This window comes from Triturus cristatus, chromosome 2_2, assembly GCF_964204655.1.
Source record: "Triturus cristatus chromosome 2_2, aTriCri1.1, whole genome shotgun sequence".
NCBI lineage: Eukaryota > Metazoa > Chordata > Amphibia > Caudata > Salamandridae > Triturus > Triturus cristatus.
In genome coordinates, this window is record NC_140582.1 from 1,152,708,011 (window position 1) to 1,152,731,438 (window position 23,428).

The 23,428-nt window shown below is 47.5% G+C and overlaps 1 protein-coding gene across 1 annotated transcript in view; it reads right to left on the minus strand.

Annotated features, from left to right (window-relative positions):
• DNAAF9 (dynein axonemal assembly factor 9) overlaps positions 1-23,428 on the minus strand; it is a 1,049,036-nt gene that overhangs the window by 725,082 nt on the left and 300,526 nt on the right. The window contains exon 7 of the mRNA XM_085642690.1: positions 19,078-19,155. Within this exon, the coding sequence (XP_085498816.1) occupies positions 19,078-19,155 (78 nt within the window). The remainder of the gene's footprint in view (positions 1-19,077; positions 19,156-23,428) is intronic.

Genomic DNA, 23,428 nt, shown 5'->3' on the forward strand with positions numbered 1-23,428 from the left:
GCGTCAGACTGGATCCGGAAGATTTTTGTAGCAATACCCCTTGCGCGTCGCTAGGCGTCGTCAGCGGCTCCGCGTCCGTCGTTGGCGTCGTGCGCCGGAATGACGTCGTCTGAGTACTTAGACGCCGCCCTCGCGCGCTGACGTCAGTTCTTGTACATAGCTTTCCGCGCCAGGAACGCAGAGCCATGCAAGAGACCGACACTGGTGCCAAAAAATCTAGGGCCCTGAAAAGGATAGCCTTAACCCTAGATGTCGGTTCGCAGAACGGGGAGGATGGGTGGGTCGGTGAGGAATCTAACTAACTAATGTTTCTTACAGATACATCGTTACCGAAGGTAAGTAACTTGTTCATCTGAAAGAAACACGTTAGTTAGATTCCTCACCTTAGAATAGATACCCAAGCAATACCAACCCCGGTGGAGGGTCTGCGAACCAAGATCACACCAGAAAGTCCAGGAGGACAGAACGGCCAAAGAAGCCATCCCTCCGGACTTGGCTGTCTAGGCAATAGTGCCTGGCAAACGTGTGCAGCGAAGCCCACGTCGCCGCCTGACAGATGTCCTGCAAAGGGACTCCCCGTCCCAAAGCAGTAGTAGCCGCCGTGGCCTGAGTAGAATGGGCTCGCAGCCCAACAGGAGGGTCCTTTTTTGCCAAGGAATAACAGATTTTTATACACAAAACGACCCACCGGGAGATGGTCCGTTTGTGCACAGCTTTTCCCTTCTTAGCACCCACGTAGCCAACGAAAAGCTGGTCGTCCACCCGGAACTGTTTAGTGCGGTCCAAATAAAAGGAGAGCGCACGTTTTGGGTCCAGACGGTGGAGCCGCTCTTCCTCTTTGGAAGGATGTGGAGGTGGAAAGAAGGTGGGCAAGGTGACAGATTGCCCAAGATGAAAGGGGGTCACCACTTTCGGTAGAAAGGAAGGACGAGGCCGAAGGACAACCTTGTCCGGATGAACAGATAGAAAAGGAGGCTTGGACGACAGAGCCTGGAGCTCACTCACCCGTCTAGCCAAGGTGATGGCTACCAGGAAAGCAGTCTTAAGAGTTAGAAGACGAAGAGGACAATTGTGAAGAGGCTCAAAGGGAGCGCACATCAGGAATGTTAAGACAAGATTCAAGTCCCACTGAGGCATTACGAAAGGGACAGGAGGGAACGTGTGAGTAATGCCTTTAAGAAAGCGTGACACTACAGGGGACTTGAAAAGAGAGGGCTGATCAGGAAGCCGTAAGAAGGCAGAGATGGCAGCGAGATAACCTTTCAAGGTGCCCAGGGCAGAGCCCTACCGGGCCAAAGAAAGAAGAAAGAGGAGAACCTCAGAAAGAGGGGCGGAAAGGGGATCCACAGCCTCTGCTGTGCACCATGCCACAAATTTGTTCCACCGGCAGGCGTATACAGTCTTTGTGGAGGGACGCCTGGCTGCCAGAATGATATCACAGACTTCAGGAGGCAAGTCAAATGGCATCAACTGCCGCCGCTCAATCTCCACGCATGGAGGTGGAGGCTGGACAGGTTCGGGTGGAGGACCGTCCCCTGCTGCTGCGGCAGAAGATCCTCCCGAAGGGGCAGACGTATCGGAGGATCGGTCAACATACTGAGTAGCTCGGGATACCAGTACCTTCGTGCCCAATCCGGAGCCACCAAGATGACTTGGGCCCGGTCGCGCCTGATCTTCTTCAGCACTCTGGGCAGAAGTGGTATAGGCGGAAAGGCGTACGACAGACCGCAACTCCACTCGTGACGAAAAGCGTCGCCGAGCGAGTGCCGCCTTGGAAATTCCAACGCGCAGAACTGCTGACATTGCGCGTTCTCGTCGGTGGCGAATAGATCTAACCAAGGCTCTCCCCACTGCTGAAAGAGACCTTGCGCCACCTCGGAGTTCAGACGCCATTCGTGATCCATCATGCACCGGCGGCTGAGTTCGTCTGCTCTGGCGTTCAGAGAGCCCGCCAGATGTTGAACCACCAGGGTGATGCCCTGGTGTTCCAGCCATGTCCAGAGGCGCAGAGCCTCCTGACAAAGGGTCCACGACCCCACCCCGCCCTGTTTGTTGCAATACCACATGGCGGTGTTGTTGTCTGTGAACACCTGCACAACACTTCCCCGGACAGAGGGAAGGAAGGCTTTCAGTGCAAGTCGGATCGCTCTCAGCTCCAACAAGTTGATGTGGAGGCGAGACTCCGCCGGAGACCAGAGGCCTCTGATCTCCGCCTCTCCCATATGGCCACCCCATCCCAGGAGGGACGCATCCGTCACTACGACATGCTCCGGTAGGGGTAGGGAGAGGCTCTTGCCCGTGACCCAATCGCGGTCCGTGAGCCACCACTGCAACTGCTGTGCAGTGCCCTCCGAGATCAAGACATGGTCGGACAGGTTGCCGTGATGCTGGGCCCACTGAAACTTCAGGTCCCACTGCAGAGCCCGCATGCGCCGCCTGGCGTGATGCACTAGTAGGATGCAGGAGGCCATCAGTCCCAGAAGCCGCAACACTAGCCTGACCGAAACCCAGGATAGGGGCCGAAAGATGGGAATCAGGGCCTGTATATCCCGGACCCGCTGTTCCGGTGGATGGACCCGGAACTGCGCCGAATCGAGAACCGCTCCGATGAAGAGGAGCTTCTGAGAGGGGCCCAGGTGTGACTTCGGCACATTGATGGAAAACCCCAGCAAATGCAGGAGATCCGCCGTAGTATGGAGGTGGGAGACGACTGTCTGGGGCGAGCCCGCCTTCAACAACCAGTCGTCGAGATAGGGGAAGACTGGAACCCCTGATCTGCGCAGATGAGCTGCGACCACCGCCATCACTTTCGTGAACACCCGAGGGGCACTGGTAAGGCCGAAGGGCAGCACGGTGAACTGAAAGTGCTCCTGACCCACCGTGAACCGCAGGTAACGCCGGTGGGCCGGCAGGACGGTGATATGGAAATATTCGTCCTGCAAGTCCAACGCTACCATCCAGTCTCCAGGGTCTAGGGCAGCTAGAACATGAGCCAAAGTCAACATTTTGAACCGTTCCTTCCGGAGGAAGGCATTGACGTTCCTGAGGTCCAAGATAGGGCGTAGGCCTCCTTTGCCCTTTTTGGGAACCAGAAAGTAGTGGGAATAACAACCACGACCTACTTCTGGGCTCGGAACGCGCTCGACGGCCTCTTTGGCCAAGAGGGCCGAAACTTCCTCTCACAGAAGATTCAAATGATCCTCCGAGATACGGTGGTGCTGCGGTGGCATGGCTCGAGGGGTCGTCTCGAAGGGGAGGGAGTAGCCCCTTCGGACGATTTGCAGCACCCACCTGTCCGAAGTAATGGTACGCCAGTGGAGCAGGTGATGGCGAACCCAGCCTCCCACTGGCGAGGAATGGGCCTGAAAGCTCGGACTAGGAAGGCTTTGAGGCGGATGCTGCCGGGGTGGATGTGGACTGACCGCGTTGTCCTCCAGTACCGCCTTGGCGGAAACCACGTCTGCGACCGCGTGCAAGCTGGTTCTGCGGCCGGTGGCTAGGCGGACGTGAGGAGGTGCCCCTTCCTTGGCCACGGAAGGAGCGAAAAGCGGAAGTTTGTGGCCGCGGGGCCGAGAGGCCCAAGGACTTGGCCGTAGCCCGGGAGTCCTTGCAGCGAGCCAGCGCACTGTCCGCTTTCTCACCAAAAAGGCGAGCGCCATCAAAAGGCATGTCCATGAGTGTGCTCTGGACATCCCCTGAAAAGGGCGTGGACCGCAGCCAGGCGTGACGTCGAAGCGCCACCGTGGTAGAAATCGCCCTACCCAGCGAGTCCGTAGTGTCGAGTCCACATCGGATGGCATGGCGCGCTGCATCTCTCCATCGGCCAGAGCCGAGGAAAGCCGTGCCCGGGCCTCCTCCGGGCACAGTGGCAGCACGTCCTCCACCGTATCCCACAGAGAGTGGGAATAACGGTCCAAGAGACAGGCGGTGTTTAAAGACTGCAGGCCCAAACTGAGCGAGAACAGCTTCTTACCGAACTGTTCCAGTCTCTTGGAATCCCGGTCCGGAGGAGCGGACGGGAAGGAGGATTGGGAGGTAGAGGCCTGGATAACCAGACTCTCGGGGGTGGGGTGTTGGGACAGAAAACCGGGGTGGCGCCTGGCAACGTTCCTATCCACAGGAGGGACTGTGGAGGGCTTGGACCAGGTGCCCTGCAGAACGTCAGTGAGGGCCTCATTTAATTGCAGCAGAGGCTCAGTGGAGCATGCGGCAGACTGAAGCACCTCAGTGAGGATGTTAGTCCTCACAGCCACGGCAGGCAGCTCAAGCCCAAGGGCCGCGGCCGCCTTGCGCAGAACCACAGAAAAAGCTGCACCCTCCTCCGAAGCCACAGTCGGAGGAGAGATGAATCCAGTGTCTGGTGAGGTATCCAATCCACTGGCCAGTTCATCTGCCCAGTCCTGAGAAAGTTGACCTCTAAGGGCCATAGGGTCCTCAGACCCCTCCCAGTCGCCCCCGTCATCCGATTCCTGTTAAACAGGAGGAATGATCGGAGCCGGTCGATAGACATAATGTGTCTAGCGGCGTCGGATGCGGCGTCGGGCGGCGCTGCATCGTCGTCGGGACCGGACAGGGGCTGAACCGGGGATCGACGTCGACCGGAGTCGGGGGTGGTACCGGTGTCGGCGCCGGCGGAGGAGGCGTGACTAGGTCAACCGGCGTCGACGGGGGCCCAGGCTCGGGCCCCTCGGGGACCTGCGGCGTCGGGGCCGGAGCCTGCGCCGGGGCCGGAGCCGCCGGCACGCAAGGTCGCCCAGTCGAGTCCGCGGGGCCCGAAGGCGCGCCAGCGGGCGTCGACGGCGGGGCCAGGCTCCTCATGGCCGAGAGGAAGGCACTGACCTCCGTCGGCGTCGCGTCAATCCCAGGGACCGGCGGGTATGGGGATTTGCGCGGCGCCTGAGGCTCCAGCGGAGCCGCGGGGGTGGAACCACCCTGACCCTCTGCCGAGTCGCGTGACCGGCGAGGGGAGTCCGAAGAGCGGTGTCGCTTCTTGGACTTCTTGGAGCGCTTCGACTTACCCGAAGACTTCGAGCCAGACGAGCGACGATGCCGAGTGGCGAAGCTCGAGAAGCTTGCGGGACCGCTCCCGCCTAGCTTTCGAGGTCAGGGCCATACAATCGGAGCACGACTCCGCGTCGTGGTCGAGGCCCAAGCAAGTACAGGCACCGGCGGTGATGATCGGTCACCGACATCAGTCGGTGACAGTCGTCGCAGGCCTTGAAACCAGGCATCCTACCGGCACCAGAGTCGAGAAGTGACCAAAAAGAGTCGAAAAAGTTAGTCAAAAATTGACTAAAGGGGTAGCTCTCCCGGATCGGCGCTTACTGGCGCGGAAAAAAGAATAACTGACGTCAGCGCGCGAGGGCGGCGTCTAAGTACTCCGACGACGTCATTCCGGCGCACGACGCCAACGACGGACGCGGAGCCGCAGACGACGCCTAGCGACGCGCAAGGGGTATTGCTACAAAAATCTTCGGGATCCAGTCTGACGCCTGGGGATATTCTAAGGTGAGGAATCTAACTAACGTGTTTCTTTCAGATAGCAATTGTTAGCATAAACTGGCACCCTGCCTTTAAGGCAGCCATGACCCCCTGCTTCCCATCATGCCTCGAGGATGACAGTTAGGTCAGTTGTTCTTTGCAGAGACCGGAGGGTCAGGGCACAAAGATATGACTAAAAATGCCTCATCTGCCTGGGGAGGTGGGTGGGTTGCTGATGACTGATGAGGATACTCCTGGAAGAGAACCAAGATTACAGGTAAGTAACTTATCCTTCTCTTCCAGGGGATCCTCATCAATAGTCATAAGAACTAAATCGAATAGCGAGCCCACCTTCCACCTACGGGCAAATGAGAAGCAAAGAAAAGTCTAGAAGCTGATTTCAACATTGAAATAAGTTTCTTATGGAGGCCTGGCCTACTTGCGTGTCTGCTCTGGTATCAGAGTTGAGACAATAGTGTCTCGTGAACGTATGTACCGATTTCCAAGTGGCTGCCTTGTAGATCTCAGCAATCGGTACATTATGTAGAAAAGCCACTGTCGCTGCCTTCCTTCTAGTGGAATGAGCTTTGGGAGTCGAAAAGAAGAACTTATTCGACAACTGGTAAGCCAGCTTGATAGATGACACTATCCATATAGAGATGGAGCGCTTAGAGGCTGGGAAACCTGTTCTGATGGAACCATAGCTTACAGTTCATCAGATTTCCTAATAGTTTAGACTGGTCTAAATAGAATTTTAAGACCCTTTTTAGGTGTAGAGAATGAAGGGACCTCTCAGCTCGAGTAGAGGGATTAGGAAAAATCTTGCTTAACATTAAAAATCTAACACCACCTTTGGGAGGAAGGAGGGATGGGTTCTCAGAACTACTCTGTTGTGGTGAAAAACAATGTACGGCTCATTAAAGCAGAGCGCCTGAATCTTGCTCACCCTACGAGCAGAAGTGATTGTTACCAAAAAGGAGGCCTTCCATGTAAGATGCTGAGCGGAAGCTTTGTGGATAGGCTCAAAGGGGGACCCCATGAGCTTGGAAAGAACCAGGTTTAGCTCCAAAGGAGGAGATGAAGGTCGGATTGGAGAGAAAACGTTCCTTAACCCTTGGAGAAAATCCTTGACCACCTGAAGTTGGAAGAAAGACGGTTGAGAGGGTGACTTTCTATATGCCGTAAAGGCAGCAAGATGTACCTTTATGGAATTAAGTTTCAGACCAGATTTGTCTAAGTGGAGGAGAGAAGGTAGAATTACCTCCTCTTGACCCTTGGTAGGTTAAGTACCATTCCGCACACACCACATATAAAAACGTTTCCATTTAAAAGAATAGAAGTGCCTTGTAGAAGTCCTTCTAGACTCTTTCAAGATGTTCATGCAGTCCTGAGGAAGACCTAGGTGTCCATACTGGAGGACCTCAGGAGCCATGCTGCTAAGTTCAGCGAGGGAAGGTTGGGGTGATGAATTCTCCTGTTCCTTTTGGACAGTAGGTCCGGCCTGCACGGCATTATCCTGTGCTGGCATTTCAGAAGGTGCAGAAGGTCGAGATACCACCACTGTCGTGGCCAGTCCGGTGCGATTATTATCATCCTCGCACTGGAGTGAGAGATCTTGGTTATGACCTTCGGGATGAGAGGAAGAGGAGGAAAAGCATACACAAAGCTGCCTGACCACTTGATCAAAAGAGCATTCCCTTTCGACCCTGGTCGGTAAAACCTTGACGCGAAGTTGCAGCATTTTTTTGTTTGTATCGTCCACAAATGAATCGATGCTTGGATAACCCATCTCTGAAGATCCCTTCCACCACCTCGTCGTGTAGAACCCAGTCTTGTTGATCGTTAAAGTGACGACTGAAAGAATCTGCTTGAGCGTTTTGATCCCCTGGCAGGTTTATTGCTGTGATCGACAGTTGCCTTGCCAGTAGCCATTGCCAGAGTGTCCCCCTGTTTGTTTAGATAGTACATGGTGGTTGTATTGTCCGTCCTGCCTAGCATGGAGCTCGACTGAATGGAGGAAAGAAAAGCCTTGAGGGCTAGATGCATGGCCCGTATCTCTAACATGTTGATGTGATAAGTTTTATCTTTGGCCAACCACCGACCTTGAGTTTTAAGGGACATCATGTGTGCGCTCCTCCAGACCTGAGGGAAGCATCCGTGATTAGAGTTTGGTTCGGAGGAGACTGATGGAATGGCACTCCCACCAGGAGATTTTCCTGACGGGCCCACCATGGGATTGTTGATTTTGCAGCTTGTGAGAGACAAACCCTGTCGTCCCATCGAGCCGTCCGTTGATCCCACTTGTCCTCCAAATCCTGCTATCAAGGTCACATTCCCTGCCTGACGTTGGGGACGAGTGAGATGCAGGATGCCATCGACCCTCGGAGAGAGGCAACCTGTCAGACCGAAGGAGAAAGGGGTGCGAAGAATCTGTTTGCACTTCAGAGTGATAGATGATAGTCTCTCTTCCGAAGGAAACCCTTTTGCAATCGGCAATTTCCAGACAGGTATTATGGAGTTCTCACTACTCTGTGAAGGTAGCTGTCAAAGATCATCATTTTCTTGCAGCTCTGTGTTTTACTCTCATTACATTTGACAGTCGGAGTTTGCTGACGTTGCAGTGTAAGGCTTTCCACTGGTTATACAAAATACAATCCTATCTTTAGAGGGTGGCTCATGCCCTCTTCTAACACTATGTTAAGACTGGTGGAAATTTGGGCCCACAAAACCTTCTCCAGGCTAGACTATATTTTTGTGGCAAGACAGTACCTGTCGGAAGGAGATGAGTTCACGTACAAGGTAAGGGGAATTTCAGACCACTACACCCTATATGCGCTCTTAGGGAAGAACACCGAAAGGCGTGAGACGGAATGGCGCTTGGCAGCCTGGGATATTCAATCCCCTGAAATAGTACGGGGTCTGAGGGCAGACATAAAAGTGTATGTAGCGGAGAACAAGGAATCTAACATTATCTTCTGGGAAGCCATGAAGCCTGTGATGAGAGATAGACTTAGAGGGAGACTACTGGATGAGCGCAGCAAACAGCACAGGGAGGCAACAGCGTTAGAACTCGAAATCCTGACCCTAGAAAGACACTACCTTGTAAACCGAGGGGACGGTATACTGCGGCAACTGCAAGACAAACAGAAGGAGTATAGGGAACTGGTCTCTAATGAGGCAAAGACGCAAGCCCTAGCAACGTTACACCGCCTGTATGATGTAGGCGACAAGTCAGGCAAGCTCCTGGCTTGGCTTAGCAGGAAAGAACACGCCGCGAGGTGGGTGGAACGAATCAGGAAGGATGGGGGAGGCCTGGAAACTACCGACAGGGGCATAGCAGAAGCCTTCGCACTTCACTATGAGAACTTCTATAGGGGCCGAGACCTCGGGTCAGTGGACGAGGCCTTACTTTATATGGAAAATCTGGATATCCCAGTATTGGATGAGGAACTCAGCGCCCCTTTGGAGGCGGGAATCACACTGGAGGAGATCTCCGCAGCCATCAATAAATTAAAAACGGGGAAAACACCGGGGCCCAACGGGTTCCCGGCGGAATTCTTTAAAAAGACAGCCGACCTATTGACGCCTCACCTGTTGGCTCTATATGTTGAAGCATACGGACTAGGGAGACTCCCACGAGATCTAGCATTAGCAACCATAGTGCCGATCTACAAACAGGGCAAGCCGAAGGAGGATTGTGCCTCGTACCGCCCCATCTCCCTCCTAAATATGGAGGTCAAAGTACTGGCCACAATTCTAGCGGCGCGCCTACGGACGGTGGTCCCAGACCTTATACACACAGACCAATCCGGATTTTTGCCGGATAGAGCGACAAAACTCAACCTCCGACGGACCCACAACTGGCTCCAAGAAATACAAGGTAGAACGGAGCCGCACTGGTTCCTGTCCTTGGACGCGGAAAAAGCGTTCGATGCGGTACATTGGCCCTTTCTCATGGCAGTGTTGCGTCGGTTTGGCTTTGGCCCACACTTTCAGAAATGGATAGGGCTGCTATACGCGGCGCTGCAAAGGCGCGGGTACGAGTGAATGGGTGCTTATCGCGCGAATTCCGGGTGGAGCGGGGCACCAGACAAGGATGCCCGCTGTCCCCTCTCCTTTTCACTCTCACTATAACAATACTGGAGGCCAAAATTCGACAGAACCCAGAGATCCATGGCTTCAGGTGTACCGAGTCGGGGGATACTCAGGAAAAGGTTTCGTTATATGCAGACGATGTACTGTTGTATATCACGAACCCCGAGGTCTCCGTAGGGAAGTTGTTCAGAGAGTTGGAAGACTTTGGGGTAATGGCAGGCCATACCATCAACTGGCATAAATCAGTCTTGTATATGCCACTGGGAGCAGTACAGGGAGTAACGCTACCGGACCGTCTACTCACCACCGCTGAGGGGTTCCAGTACCTTGGGGTATATGTCACCTTGGACAAAAAGCTCTCGTTCCAGAGAAATGTGGAACGAATACTGAAGGAGGCAGTAGAGGATATGACAAGATGGAGACAGTTGCCGCTCACCCTACTGGGAAGGGCGGCGATGTATAAGATGATTACCCTACCCAAATTCCTCTACGCACTTCAAAATGAGTACTATCCGCTTCCGACTAACACTATCACCAGAATACACGCAGACCTGCGGTCATTCATATGGCTAGGCAAACAACCACGCATTGCGCTCCAGACACTCAGCGACATCAATATAGTGGAGGGATTTCATTACCGAACCTGGAGGCATACTATTGGGCGGAACACCTGACCCCCATTAATGACTGGCTGCACGCACCAGCGGACCACCCAACATATGCATTAGAGAGGCATAAATTATCCGCACACAATATACTTCACTATCTGTATGGGGGAAAGGCGGAGAGAATGCTCCTGCCAGCGACTTTGATTACGATTAGAGCATGGTCCCGAGCTACTAGATCCACGGGATGGGAGGGGAGGCCAACACGTCAGACACCACTGTGGCACTGCAAATGGTTCAAGGAACTCCATAAACTGAAAGGCTTCCAAAGGTGGGATGATATAGGGATCTCCACCATTGGGGACGTGATTAGTAAAGGTGAGCTGAAGACGTTCGCGATGCTGCAGGCGGAGTTCGGTTTACACCACACACAACAGTACAAGCACCTGCAGTTAGTACATGCCTGGAATGCACAGCAGATGTCACTACAGGACATACCGGAATATGCACCTTTGGAAGGGAGACTCCTACAGGAGCAGATGGTACACCAGGCAGTGTCGCTTACATATAAAACCCTCACAAACAACATGTTGGGAAATCTGGCGAAACTCAGAGGTACATGGGAGGCGGACGTAGGGCAGCTAGAGGACTTAGACTGGGAGCTGATACTGATGCACCCCCGAGAAGTCGCCATTAAGTCACGGCTGAGGCTGATCCAATTAAATGTATTACACAGGACATACTTCGACCGGAGGCGTCTCCACAAGATGGGTAGGATAGCAGACGCCACGTGTCTTCGATGCAATACCGAACAGGGAGATTTCTATCACACTATATGGTCCTGTGAGAACATTCAAACGTATTGGTCTCACATCTTCACAGAATTGGGGGAGGTGTTGGGAATAGAGCTAACACTAGACCCGAAACTGGCGTTACTGGGAATGGTGACCGAAGTAGACCTGCTGCGCCCACATATCATTTTCCTGGTGTTGGCGCTGGTGGTAGCGAAAAGGGACATTGCGAAATATTGGGGGGTGGCGGAGCGGCCAGTGATAGAGGAATGGAGGAGAGGTCTGGACCTCTATATGGCAGCAGAACGAGTGACATACAAAGCTAGAGGCTGTCCAAAAAAATTCCGAAAGATATGGAGCAAATGGAGACAATACCATGGCCTAGAGGTGGGACACATAGGAGGACACACATAGAGGGGTAGATGGCGGGGATGGGCGGGAGGGACCACCTGATAACGATGAGTACCCGTACAAGACAGTGACAGTGATTCATTTAGAGATTCCGTACATGCGAGATGCTATATTGTGTTATGGGAGGGGGGACAAGCACTAATGCACTATGCACGAATGAAACCGGTGGACTGGTGACACATAGTTGGATGGACTTGGGAGCTATCTGTCAACCCTGGAGGGGGACGTGCTATTAGTTCTGTAGGGGGTAGTGGGGGAAGGGGGGGGGGGGTGTTGTGGGAGAAAATAGACAAAAAGCAGGATCGTGGGGTTCCATGTGGAACGCGTAACATTGGAAACATTTGCACACTATTGGAATACCTAGGTGTTGCTGCCCGGCCTCAGGGGTATGGGCATAACGGCTGTGGACTAATAACAAGATGTAAGTTTGACATGATGGTATGGACGTGCCACATCTGTAATCTTTTCATGCCTGCACAAAAATAAAGTTATAAAAAAAAAAAAAAAAGACTGGTGGAAATTTAGAGTTGTGTGAGGGATGCATCACTTTGACCTATATCCAAGGGGGAGGAGTCAATGACTTCTCCTTATTCAATTTCTATGAGGTGACCTATAACTAGTGGCTGTCACTTACCCACGCATGTATGCGATCAAAGGTGATGTAGTGTCTGTAGCACATATTGTGTTTATGTGCCGAGTGGAGGTTGTCCTGCCCCAGACAGAGTAAAGTGGTACAAGATGTTGGGTCACCTTCATGATGTCTTGTCATTCAATATGCTGTTCCCCTGCAACCCATCTCTGATGGTCTACAGAACTGACATTCTGTCCCAGCAAGATCTGACCCCTGCTCGAGAACGAAGGGGAGACAGAATGTTGTCTGTTTTTAAAATGCATACCTATCAACTTTCCAATCCACCTCGGAGAGTCTGGCCCTTTACTCCTCAAAGGCTCTTAACATGTGACTAAATAATTTAAAGGAGTCAAAAGCCTTCTGATGACTATTTGAAGGAAAAAGAGTACCTTCTAATGCCTACGGAGGCTTCTGAAAAAAAGTCTCAAAGTTTTGAGAATTAGTTTTCTGATTCAGATGCGATTGGAATTGGAGTAAAACATTCTTTGAGAATGCATGGCCGCTGCTCTTTTTTACTGTATTTGGAGCTTTCTGGGAAATACTGAGAGATCAATCAACAGTTTATAATATGCTCCTTAGAATATAAACTTCTGGGATTTACTCTTACTCCTGCTAGTGGAGAAAAAATGGGAGCATGTGATCTACTCTGTTTAGCCAGACGTATGAAATATGAGCATGGTGTTAATTCCTTCAAGTGTATCAAGTCTGAGATAAACACTGCCCCCCTCCCACAAGAGTCAACTGGTGCTTGTCTGGAAAAGCTCTGTTGCACTAACACAGAGGGAAGTGCGACCAGGAACAAGACACTGGAAGTAGTTCTATTCCTTCAAAAGGCTGGAAACAGGACTTACGAGGAAGCCCTGATGTTTTCACATACCCAGGAAGAGGAGAAAATGTTGCTAGACCTTGTAAAAAAAAGAGTGAGGTAGACAAGGGCAAAGACCACAGAGCAAATGTTTGTGTGGAATGTTGGGACAGTGCGATCTTGCAGTCCCCCCAGCCAGAAATGAAGTTTAGATACCTATTTTGAAAGAGGATCAAAGAAGTAAAAATCACCTTATGGTAATCTTGACTCTTTGCCTTCTGCGTATCACTTATGTGGACATCCTACGCATCAATACTGGATCACAAAACATTTCCTTGAATATTATTTTTTAGCAGCAATGCAAGGTGATGCAAGATGTTTCTCACTGAGACTTGGACTCACAGCGCTTCTGAACCGGACCTAAATGTGGCGATACTCTTGGGCTACGACTTATTTAGAATTGACAGGATAGGTCAAAGGAGAGGGGGGGAGGGGTGGCTATTGTGTACCGCTCCCATCTTAAAGCTACTTTCTCAGCTATACCTCAATTTAAAGAGGAGGCCATTCTTTTTAGTTTTAAAGTCTCTAACACGGATGTCTTTCACAGACTTTTAGTTTATAGGCCACCTGGGCCCAGGAATACGTTTACTGAAGCCATTATGAGGGTAATGGAATCATGTATGGGACAATCTAATTTTTCGGTGCTGGGTGATTTCAATTTTCACTTAGAAGCATCAGATAATGCAGATACTAAAGAGCTATTGGATAGATTCCTTAGTTTAGGTCTGAAGCAAATTGTCACCAGCCATACACATACGGCAAACCACACCCTGGATGGCATTTTTACAAACCACTATCAGACAAAATTTATTAAAACATTATTTCTGCCTTGGACCGATCATAGTGCCGTCTTTTTTGAAGTTTCTATAAAAGGACTCCAAGACAGAACTGTAGGGCCAAAGAGAACAGGGGTCTCGTGTGCCTGGAAACACATAAATAGTCCCGATCTTGAAGCCATTTTGCTTTCACAAAGACCTGAAATGGCTTTTGACACCAACACTGATTCGGATCAAGCAGCAGCACTTTATTAGCAATGGATTGAACAAGCGATTCAAAGGCTAAGCCCGGAAACTCTGACACGGGCAATTACTAAACGGACTTCGGCCCTTTGGTATAATCCCGACCTAAATTAAAAAAAAGAAAATTGCAGAGCCAAAGATCGACTCTGGAGGAAGGAATACTCAGAGTTCGATAAAATACGCTATAGAGAGGCACTAACAGTATACAAAGAAGCCATATTTGAGGCAAAATCCAGATACTTTGCAGAGAAAATCATGGCCGCAAAAAAATATTCCCGTTGAATTATTCAAGACAGTCACTAAACTGGCTACTTTTGGTAATGTAAAGTCAGTAAAGACAACTAAACACTTCTGTGACAAACTTGCCACATTCTATTATGAAAAAGTGGTCAAAGTCTATGAAGAATTCTCCACTGTTGGTAATGATATCAGTCAAGCCGAGTCCAAGATGGATGAATCTGACATAAAAGTCTCTTTAAGAAACTTCTCCTCCCACACACAGGATAGAGTTGAAAAAGCTATCCTGGCAATTAAACCAGGCTCTCCTCTGGATCCATGTCCTGTTATGGTTCTTCATTTGGTCCCCCACACCATAGCAAAAATCTTGACACCTCTATTGAACAACATTCTTACATCTGGGTATTTCCCAGTGGAATGGAAAAATTCCTTGATTAGACCTATTTTAAAAAAACCTACTCTTGATCCCCTTGAAGCGGCCAACTATCGTCCCATTACTAGTTTACAATTTCCATCTAAAGTACTCGAAAAGGTACTAAATGAGGAACTCCGGTCCTTTATAGAACTTAACAATAAATTAGATATAGCACAGCATGGCTTTAGGCCACAGCATAGTACTGAATCTGCATTAATTGCAGCCACTGAAAGTCTACGATTACAACTAGACCAGGGTGGAAAGGCTATATTGGTAATGCTTGATCTATCCGCCGCGTTTGATACGGAGGATCATCACATACTCCTTCAGCGTTTGGCGGATATAGGGATAAAGGATAAAGCCGCAGATATTCTTCGTTCCTATTTGAATAACAGGAAGCAAGCTGTGGTTCTAGATGAGCATACATCGTCTCACTTTGTAATGCCATGTGGGGTGCCTCAGGGATCGGCACTCTCGCCCACCCTATTTAATATATACGTCTCCCCTCTGGCTAAACTTATTCGCTCCTTCGGTTTCAAGGCCATTTGTTACGCAGATGAAACAGAAATTATTATCTCTTTAGCCACAAATCTAGAGACTGTGGCGGAGCGTTTTAAGCTCTGCATGAGTCAGATTATTTGCTGGATGCAGAATAATTGTTTAAAATTGAACACCGGGAAGACAGAAGTAGTTATGTTTGGAGGGGACACGTCTCTTTGGAATTTAAATTGGTGGCCCGCAACAGCAGGACCATGCCCCCAGCCGGTAAAGAAGGTAAAAAACCTTGGAGTCCTCATTGACGACCATCTTTCCTTAACTGATCAGGTAAATAGTATTACCTCCTCCTGTTTCTATACTCTTCCATTTATTCCTATGCCTTTGAGGAAAATGGTTGTAACGGCACTGATCTTGTCAAAAACTGAATATTGCAATTCACTCTATATTGGAGCAAAAAAAAGTGTGATCCAAAAACTCCAGACCCTGCAGAATGTGGCGGTCCGGCTACTATTGGATTTACCTAAATTTAGTTCCATTAGCCAAATTACTCGAGAACAACTACATTGGTTACCCATATCCGCTAGGATTAAATTTAAATCAATGTGTGTGTTACATAAGAGTCTGCATAGGTTGGGACCTTCGCAGATAGGTTAATACTGCAAACGGTACACCCCACTGAGAAGTCTGCGTTCTGCGTCAGCCCACCTGCTTGTGGTTCCAAAAGTAAGGACGCTGAAGTGGGGGGGCAGAAGTTTCCGACATCTGTCCCCTAAGTTCTGGAATACTATGCCTCTGCATCTTAGAATGCAAAGTGATTTACTACAGTTTAGAAAGGGACTAAAAACTTGGTTATTCACATGTATCCCCGCAATATCTTAAGTTTCTCTTGTTTTAAGAAAATGGCAGTAAGCGCTAAGACGCCATGGCAAATATGCGCTCTACAAAAACCCAATTTTCATTTCATTTCATGTCTTCACTGCAGATCCATGAGCCTTATGGTTGATGACTTCCTAGCTACTGTAATGCATCACGAGTGCTAGAGACCAAGTTCCAATTATTTGGCCGCATCCCAATGGAAAAAGACCTGTAGTGGTTTGTTTTAGATACTAAAATTGGAGACTGTCTCGCTCACAATCTTTGGGGTCTAATATTGATCACGGCCTCTAGCCGTTATTTGTTTGGGCCAGGCTAATAGCACACCAACTTGTGAGATTTGTGCCTTTATACACCCTTAGCACTGAGGAACGAAAGAAAGGCTTGCCTTCTATTGGGAGTAGCCAAATTCAGAACCAGGTTAGCTTCGTGATGGATGGGGTCTATGAGACCAAGCTTGTAAGCACAAGAGGAATATGAAAACTTTATCGTCCTCACATAACGGGCATAAAAAAAGAAGGAGGACTGTCAGGGAGGCCTCAGTCTTCGGAGCTAGTGCCTTTGCAGGAGAAGGTCAAGCCTAAGGGATGTCTCTCCTGCATTTATTGTTACAGTTCTTCAAAGACAATGCTTTGTTCTTCACTCGCTCTTTATGTACACATTTTTTGGTTCTTTGGAGCCTCAGAAACTTTGTGTGGCTTTGGAACCCCAGAGGTGAGACTTTTCTTCTGGTCAGAAGTGTGTCCATGTTGTTTTTCAGTCCCAAGAACAGAGGATTGTTTCCGAGGCTCTCAAATCAGAGCGCTTCTTCGGATCCAATGATTTTCTTGGGGTCATAGCCTCCCTGGCATCCTTCGCTGCCGATGTGTCTGCCTATGCCGACTTATGCTCCTGTGTCGGAGGCTCAGTCCGTGCAGACTTCTGTTTTGGTGCCAGCATAGTGCCAGAGCCGACCCCGTGCTGTGGCCTTGTTGCCAGATTGGGATCAAGAATGTTCTCATCATTTCTCAGCTCTGAGGCATGCTCATGGTGTGGCAGGGGTGGTGGAGGCGATCATTGCACTGTTTGTTTTGCATGGCCCATACTCTTTTTTTTGTTAGCCACCTGCCACAATTTCACTGTGTTGTTGCTTTCACTGAAACATATGAGAGTGGTCCAGTATTTGTCATAGCGGAAGTTCTTGACTAAAAATAGCGCCTTTTTAAGTTTTCTCTTAGGTAATTCCACTGCTGCTTTTAGTGCTCTATTCTGTGGGCAGATTCGTAGCTGCCATAGGTGTTTTTTAAAAAAAAGAAAAAGAGTTTTAGTCAATACACCTCGCTTCTGAGGTGCTTCACTTCTTCACTTGTACCCCTGGGGTGTGGCAAATGTTGCGATATGTGGTAGGGAATTTAGATACAGCATGCTCTGTGAAGCTCTCTCAATTGATTATTATGTCTACTTCTCCTGTGTCCCTTGAAAAGTAAAATATGCTGAGGTCAAGAATTTCTGACAATTTCTCTTCGTCCCATCCTAATCTTTTCATTTTTGTGGTGCGGGCTTCTGCCAGCAATGTCTTTGTCGTGGGCAAAATTGGTCACCTCACAGACAGCGGTATAAGATGCAGATGATGGTCACTTTCTAGGCATTGTTCTATTCTAAATTGTTTAATGTGGTGGTTTGAAGAAGGAAAACTTTGCCAGTATGTAGAGAAGTAAGAAAAGCAATTCTCTGTTGTCCTAGTCTAAGAATGTGGAATGTCGCCTGAGAACCTGCTTTTAAGAACCTAAACCCTGCAGCTTGGCAGAAGTCAATGAGGCCTCTCCTAGTCTTTCAGTGAGCCTACCAGTAGGAAGGACCTGATCTGGGATTGCCACAGATTGCCCACTTCGTGTTGAGCCGCTTCTTCCTTCAGGCTTATTAACCAGGCCAAGACTGAAGTCTCCTGTCATCCTTATGTCTGCATTCATATAGTCTACTTTCATGCCCATTATGACATTATTTCTTTTTCTTTTTGCAGAGTTTTATATAGCGCGAACTTGACCCGAAACGGGTATCAGAGCGCTTTACATAGCACCAGTTACGTTACATGAGGACACACATTCATTTTTTTTTGTTAGGCACGGGGAGATTAAGTGATTTGCCCAGAATCACAGGTTGTTCAGCGTCATTACCGAGACTCAAACCCAGTTCCCCAGGTCCGAGGTCGAGCGCCCTAGCCGTTAGGCCAACTCCTCTCTATAGTTTTTCATCATTTACCTTTTTTCCTTTGATCTGGGTATGAGGTAAATGTTTATAATGATTAATGGCAATGTACGATCGTGAGCCCATCCTACTTTGCAAACTGTTAATATCCTGGGCTCAATTATCGAGAGCTGTTAAATGCGTGTGTGCAAGCTAGAGTTTATGTAAAATGGTGAGGCCACCCCTAGGGAGACCTTCATGCGTAACCTTGACTGCTGGGCTGAAGTATTGGATGTATCCTTTAAAATGAACTGGGGATCGCACCCATATTTCTTGAAGTATAATCATATGGAATTGTTGCCAGTATCTTGCTAAGGTGTATTCGTTGACTTAACTAAGTAAGCCCTCTATGTTCCAGGAACAAATATTTAATTTCTTTACCTGCAGTGCTGTAGATTTCAGTGAAATTCAATCTCTCCTGGGTTTATATTGAGAATATGGCTACGAACCAAATCCACTCTGAGCAAATGTGGCAAGATAGTACTGATTTGTGTCCATTTGCTTGAATATTTAGCCTGAGTGGCAGTGCAGCGGTGAGGCTGTGGGTGCATGATGATGCCAATGATGGCCCAATCCACTCATCTCAGGACTGATGTCGGTTGGAACCTTCCCAGTAAAAATGGATCTGTACTGGATAAGTGGGGGTGTGAGGGGCTAAGAAACTACAGAAATATTTTCCGCCCCAGTTCCTAAACATAGATATTAATGAGCAAACTAAATTGGCAAGTTGTTGTGAAGCAAAGGTGACAACGGTGGGCTCTATTGACTGGTAATTCAACCCTTAACGATGTAGTTTAACATAACATATATACAAATAAAGAGGTGCTAAAACATGCATTCCACATTTATCAAAAGAAAAAAAAAGAAAAAGCTCAGCTGTCATCATACTTCTAGGTAGGAAAGGCTGGCATTGCGAAATTATTAATATATTACCTCCGTCACGAGAACCTCAAGGGAAACTGGATCCATTCTGCTGTACGTTTTCCACAAATCCTCACTTACATCTAATAACTGCAAAATAAATGTATATCTTTTCAAAATGAGTGTACATAGACCGAAGACAACAATTTATTTTTATTTGATGAGCTTCACCAAAACACTCCAGTTAACATGCTTTATAGGGCTGAATAAAAAATGCAATTTCTGCACAACATCCCAAGCAAATCCAAACCAATTCTAGAATTTCTTTTTTGTATTATGACATTTCATTGTTTTAGCTATTTTTAAAGAATGTACAGACGCAAGTTGTCAAAATGAATACAACTTACTAAAAGCAGTACAGAGTTTCTTTTGATTTATGCAGCTTCCGTTACCCTTCACAACCCTGCCTTTCATTTTCTCTACAGCCTCATATTATAAATTGCACATGTAAGCTCAGTTAAAAGTTAACATCCTAGGTTAGCGATCATCTGAGAGCTAATGCAGCTCTACTAACGTTTAAACCGTTCTGCACAGACATTCATGGGTTCCATAATAGCTTTAAAACATGGAAGGTCTTCAGACAATTTCACAGCAGAGGTGGCCAATTAATGGTTTACCCATAACTTTGGATTTGCGCCTCTCATCTGTTGGATCATAGCGGCTCACGTCCATGGTAATCAAACCCCACAGGTGTTTTGCCCAACCAGTTAGTGCAGATGGGTCTATCTTGCTCCAATGTGTTGCTATCACTTGCTTTGCAAGTAGCATATGCAGAGTAAGTAAGCCATCATTCCTCAATATGCCTTTCATATCCGGGGGTCTCAGATCCAAAATAACCATCACCGGTCAGCTGATATAGGATAGCCTACTGTCCTTTTCATATGTCTCAGTGTTTCCTTCTAACACGTCTTCACCTTTGGACAGTCCCAACAAATATTAAGTTAATTCTTCTCCATACCACAAAGAAACCAACATTTACCAGCAAGAGTAGAATACATTAATTTGAGTCATATACTACATAAAGGTAGGGTGAATGCAGAAACCCTACCTTTATGTGGTATATGAGTAGTGTGCGGGAGGAACGTATGGGCGAGGTGCCTACTCATTCACCTCTCTATTTCGTGGTAACAACTAACTTCATTTGAGTACACATTATGTTCTATACCAAATAAACATGCATTTGTATAGGGTCTGCGAATTCTGAAATTTACGTGTTGCCCCTTGTATGTCCCTCCACAATCTGAGTCATTGTTCGTGGGTTATTGCTGCAGCCAGAATTTATTACCCATCGAGTCATACAGCATATTTTGGTTGTTGTATATGTCTGATTTAACACGGAGTACACGTTTGGAACTAGTCTTCTTGTGGAGTCATACTGCTTGAATTTTTTTCTTCAAAGGGGTTAATTCTGTAACTGGTTTTCTATTTCCCAGGAATAAGGCCCAATAGTAGATATGAAAGTGGCGTAACATATTAGACTCTTTAATGGAGAATTCTCGTTTGCAGATAAGGAAGGACGGATTTCTCCCAAAGCATTCAAATGTCTTCCTCTCTCCATCTGATAATGCCTCCCCTGCCCTGCCTTTTGTGATGTCTGGGTTACAATGTGTGGAAGTGTGGTTACTGGGTTCAATGAGATTTTATCCCACACTCTATGAGTGGTATTGAAATTTTCAAAGTATAAGCTACTGCGGGTCTGTGTCATGAAGGAAATCACTTTAGGCTCCTTAGAGATCCGCACAAAAGGGTGTGTTCCATTTGTGGCCAATGTTTCTTTTGGCTCTTGCATGACCCCTCAAACTCAACCCTCAAATGAGATGCCATAAAATAGTTTCTTAGATTCAGTAAGTTCAGGCTCTCCTCCTTACTTGCTTTGCGCATTACTCTCATAGATATCCTGGGCTTTTCTCTATTGTCCCAGGCGAAGATATAAAAAGAGTTTTTGTAGATTTGCCAATTCCTTAAGAAGGTAGAACTGGGAGAGGCTGAAATATGACCAGTAATTGTGGTAATATATTCATTTTCAATTTAATGATTCTCTCCAACCATGACATAAATAGAGGGCGCTATCTTTGAAGATCCCTTAATTTCACTGATACGGATCAGAGCAATTAGCTTTACATAGGCATGGAATCATGGGTGTGATGCCAATTCCCAGACAGTTAATTGTATCTTCTGTCCACTTAAAGAGGGATGTTGTGTCAATTTTTTCCATAATTTCTGGTCCTGTCTCTATGCTCCTTAGCTAAGGAACTTAGAGCAACAGAACAGGAAGAGCAGTTTAGAAAGGCTCTAAAGACATGGATCTTTGGAAAAGCAGATGCCTGTTGCCTGGCCCTGATCTAGCTCCTAATCTGATACAGCTGACCTTAGTTATTTACAGCGCCAGGAGACTCAGTTAGGAGTGGCAGTCGTGCTATACAAGCAACACTTTTCATTTCATTTCATTATGCCAGGTTTATTTTAAATGCCACCAAAACCCCTTCATATTCAGAGTGCCATAACCAACCTGATTGCTCAGGATTAAAGTCACTAAGATGTTATTAGCAAACAAGAATACTGTGTTGAACAGGGGCATGGGGCATCCCCTCCACTCCCTTTTCCCCTCTAATCTTAACATCTAGTAGTTCCATTGTCAGGGTAAAGAGGAGAGAGAGGACACCACTGCTGGTCCATCTTCCAAGAAGAAAGTGCATGGATCTTGCTTTATTTACCACCTCCCTTGCTTTTGGAGTCACTTATCCCAACTATATATATTACCCCATCACCGACCTCAGACCGGCTTTAGGAATCACATAGTGTAGAAAAGGCCAGTTTCCTCAATGAAAAGCTCTTCCACTGTCAAATGTGGGGAAGTATGTGTGAATTTCCTTTTATTCAATTTCGCTACAAGATGTAGGATCAACCCGAGAGAGCAGATTCTCTACATTACTAGTCAGTATATTTGTAAATAATTTTAGACCTAAGTTGAGCAAGAAAATGGGTAAATGGGAGTAGTTCAGGTCAGTTGACGTACCCAATTTCAACACGAAAACAATGCCTGCTTCTGGCATGGTTAGTTACCATCCCTAGCAAGGAACTGTACAATTTAGTCAGGCGATGGACTTTCTATGTCCCAAACTGCATGTGAAGAGTGCCAGTGAGACCTTCTGGGCCTGAAGCCTAAATAGGAGGTAGATTTTTTTACACCCTCATAGCCTTGAATATAGTTATTTATCTTTCAAACGTCTCCAGAATGAGAGAGCCCAATGAAGGAAAGTTTATGTTTTCAAAGAAAGGATGTAGACCCTGGAATAAGAACTCACATTCTTCAATATATTTTGCGAAAAGTAACAGAGAAAGCTTGCTGCTTCAGCAGTTCGGAGGTAGAAAGTTGACCCTTAAAGTCCCTATCCATGGCAATGGAATACATTAACCATAAACATTTCTTGATACAATTCACTAGATACGAATATCAAAAAGTCACTTAAATTAATGAAACCTAATTGAAACCCAAATCCGAGAGAACTAATATCTTAAAGTCTCTAACAGGGAATGAAACTCAACACACCAGTCCCAGTCCCCATTACTCACACTATTTACACAATAACGACAACCTCTCTGCCTTCAAGACTCCTTACTAATGAATACTAAACCCACTTCAGACAAACATTCCGACCACTAGACCAACAAAACCCTCTTTTCACCCAGTGATGCCAACTAGAGCCTCAAAATATACCAGTCTTGAAGGGACTGCCTAGAATTAGACATACTATCAAGTGGGTAGAAGCGGGCGAGTTTTAACATTTAATATGCAGTTTCTACTGCCTGCTCGGTTGGTAAGCTGTATTTTGGCACAGCTTTTTTAGTCATACCATCCTAAAACGACTAACTATAAATTGTGCCTTTCTGATGAGTATGAGGAAACGCTCCATAAAGTTTGCTTAATGTATATCAGAATAGGATTTCTATACAATGCTATTTAACAGTAATGTTACCATAAAAAAAACATTTTTTTTTAACTCAAGTGGGTAGAATACAGAAGCCTCATTTACAACCCAATATCTACTCTATATGACTATTCTTCCACTGCCAATTTACAATGCGTAATTCACTGTAGATCTGCTGTCAAGAAAAGGACTGCCATCACTGACTCAGTCTTAGATATGGCCCTGGACGTCATGATTCCTTTAGATGGGGCTCAATGAAGCCTCTAAATGATGATCCAGAGGACCTCAAAAATAACAACAAGTATTTGGGCTTCTATTTCTTGCGAGAATCCTCAAACATTTTCTCAACTTTCAACTAGCACTAAAGGACAACAAACTGCCTTATGATTTCCAGTGAGGATTTAGAGATGGACAGAGTACGAAGTCAATTATCT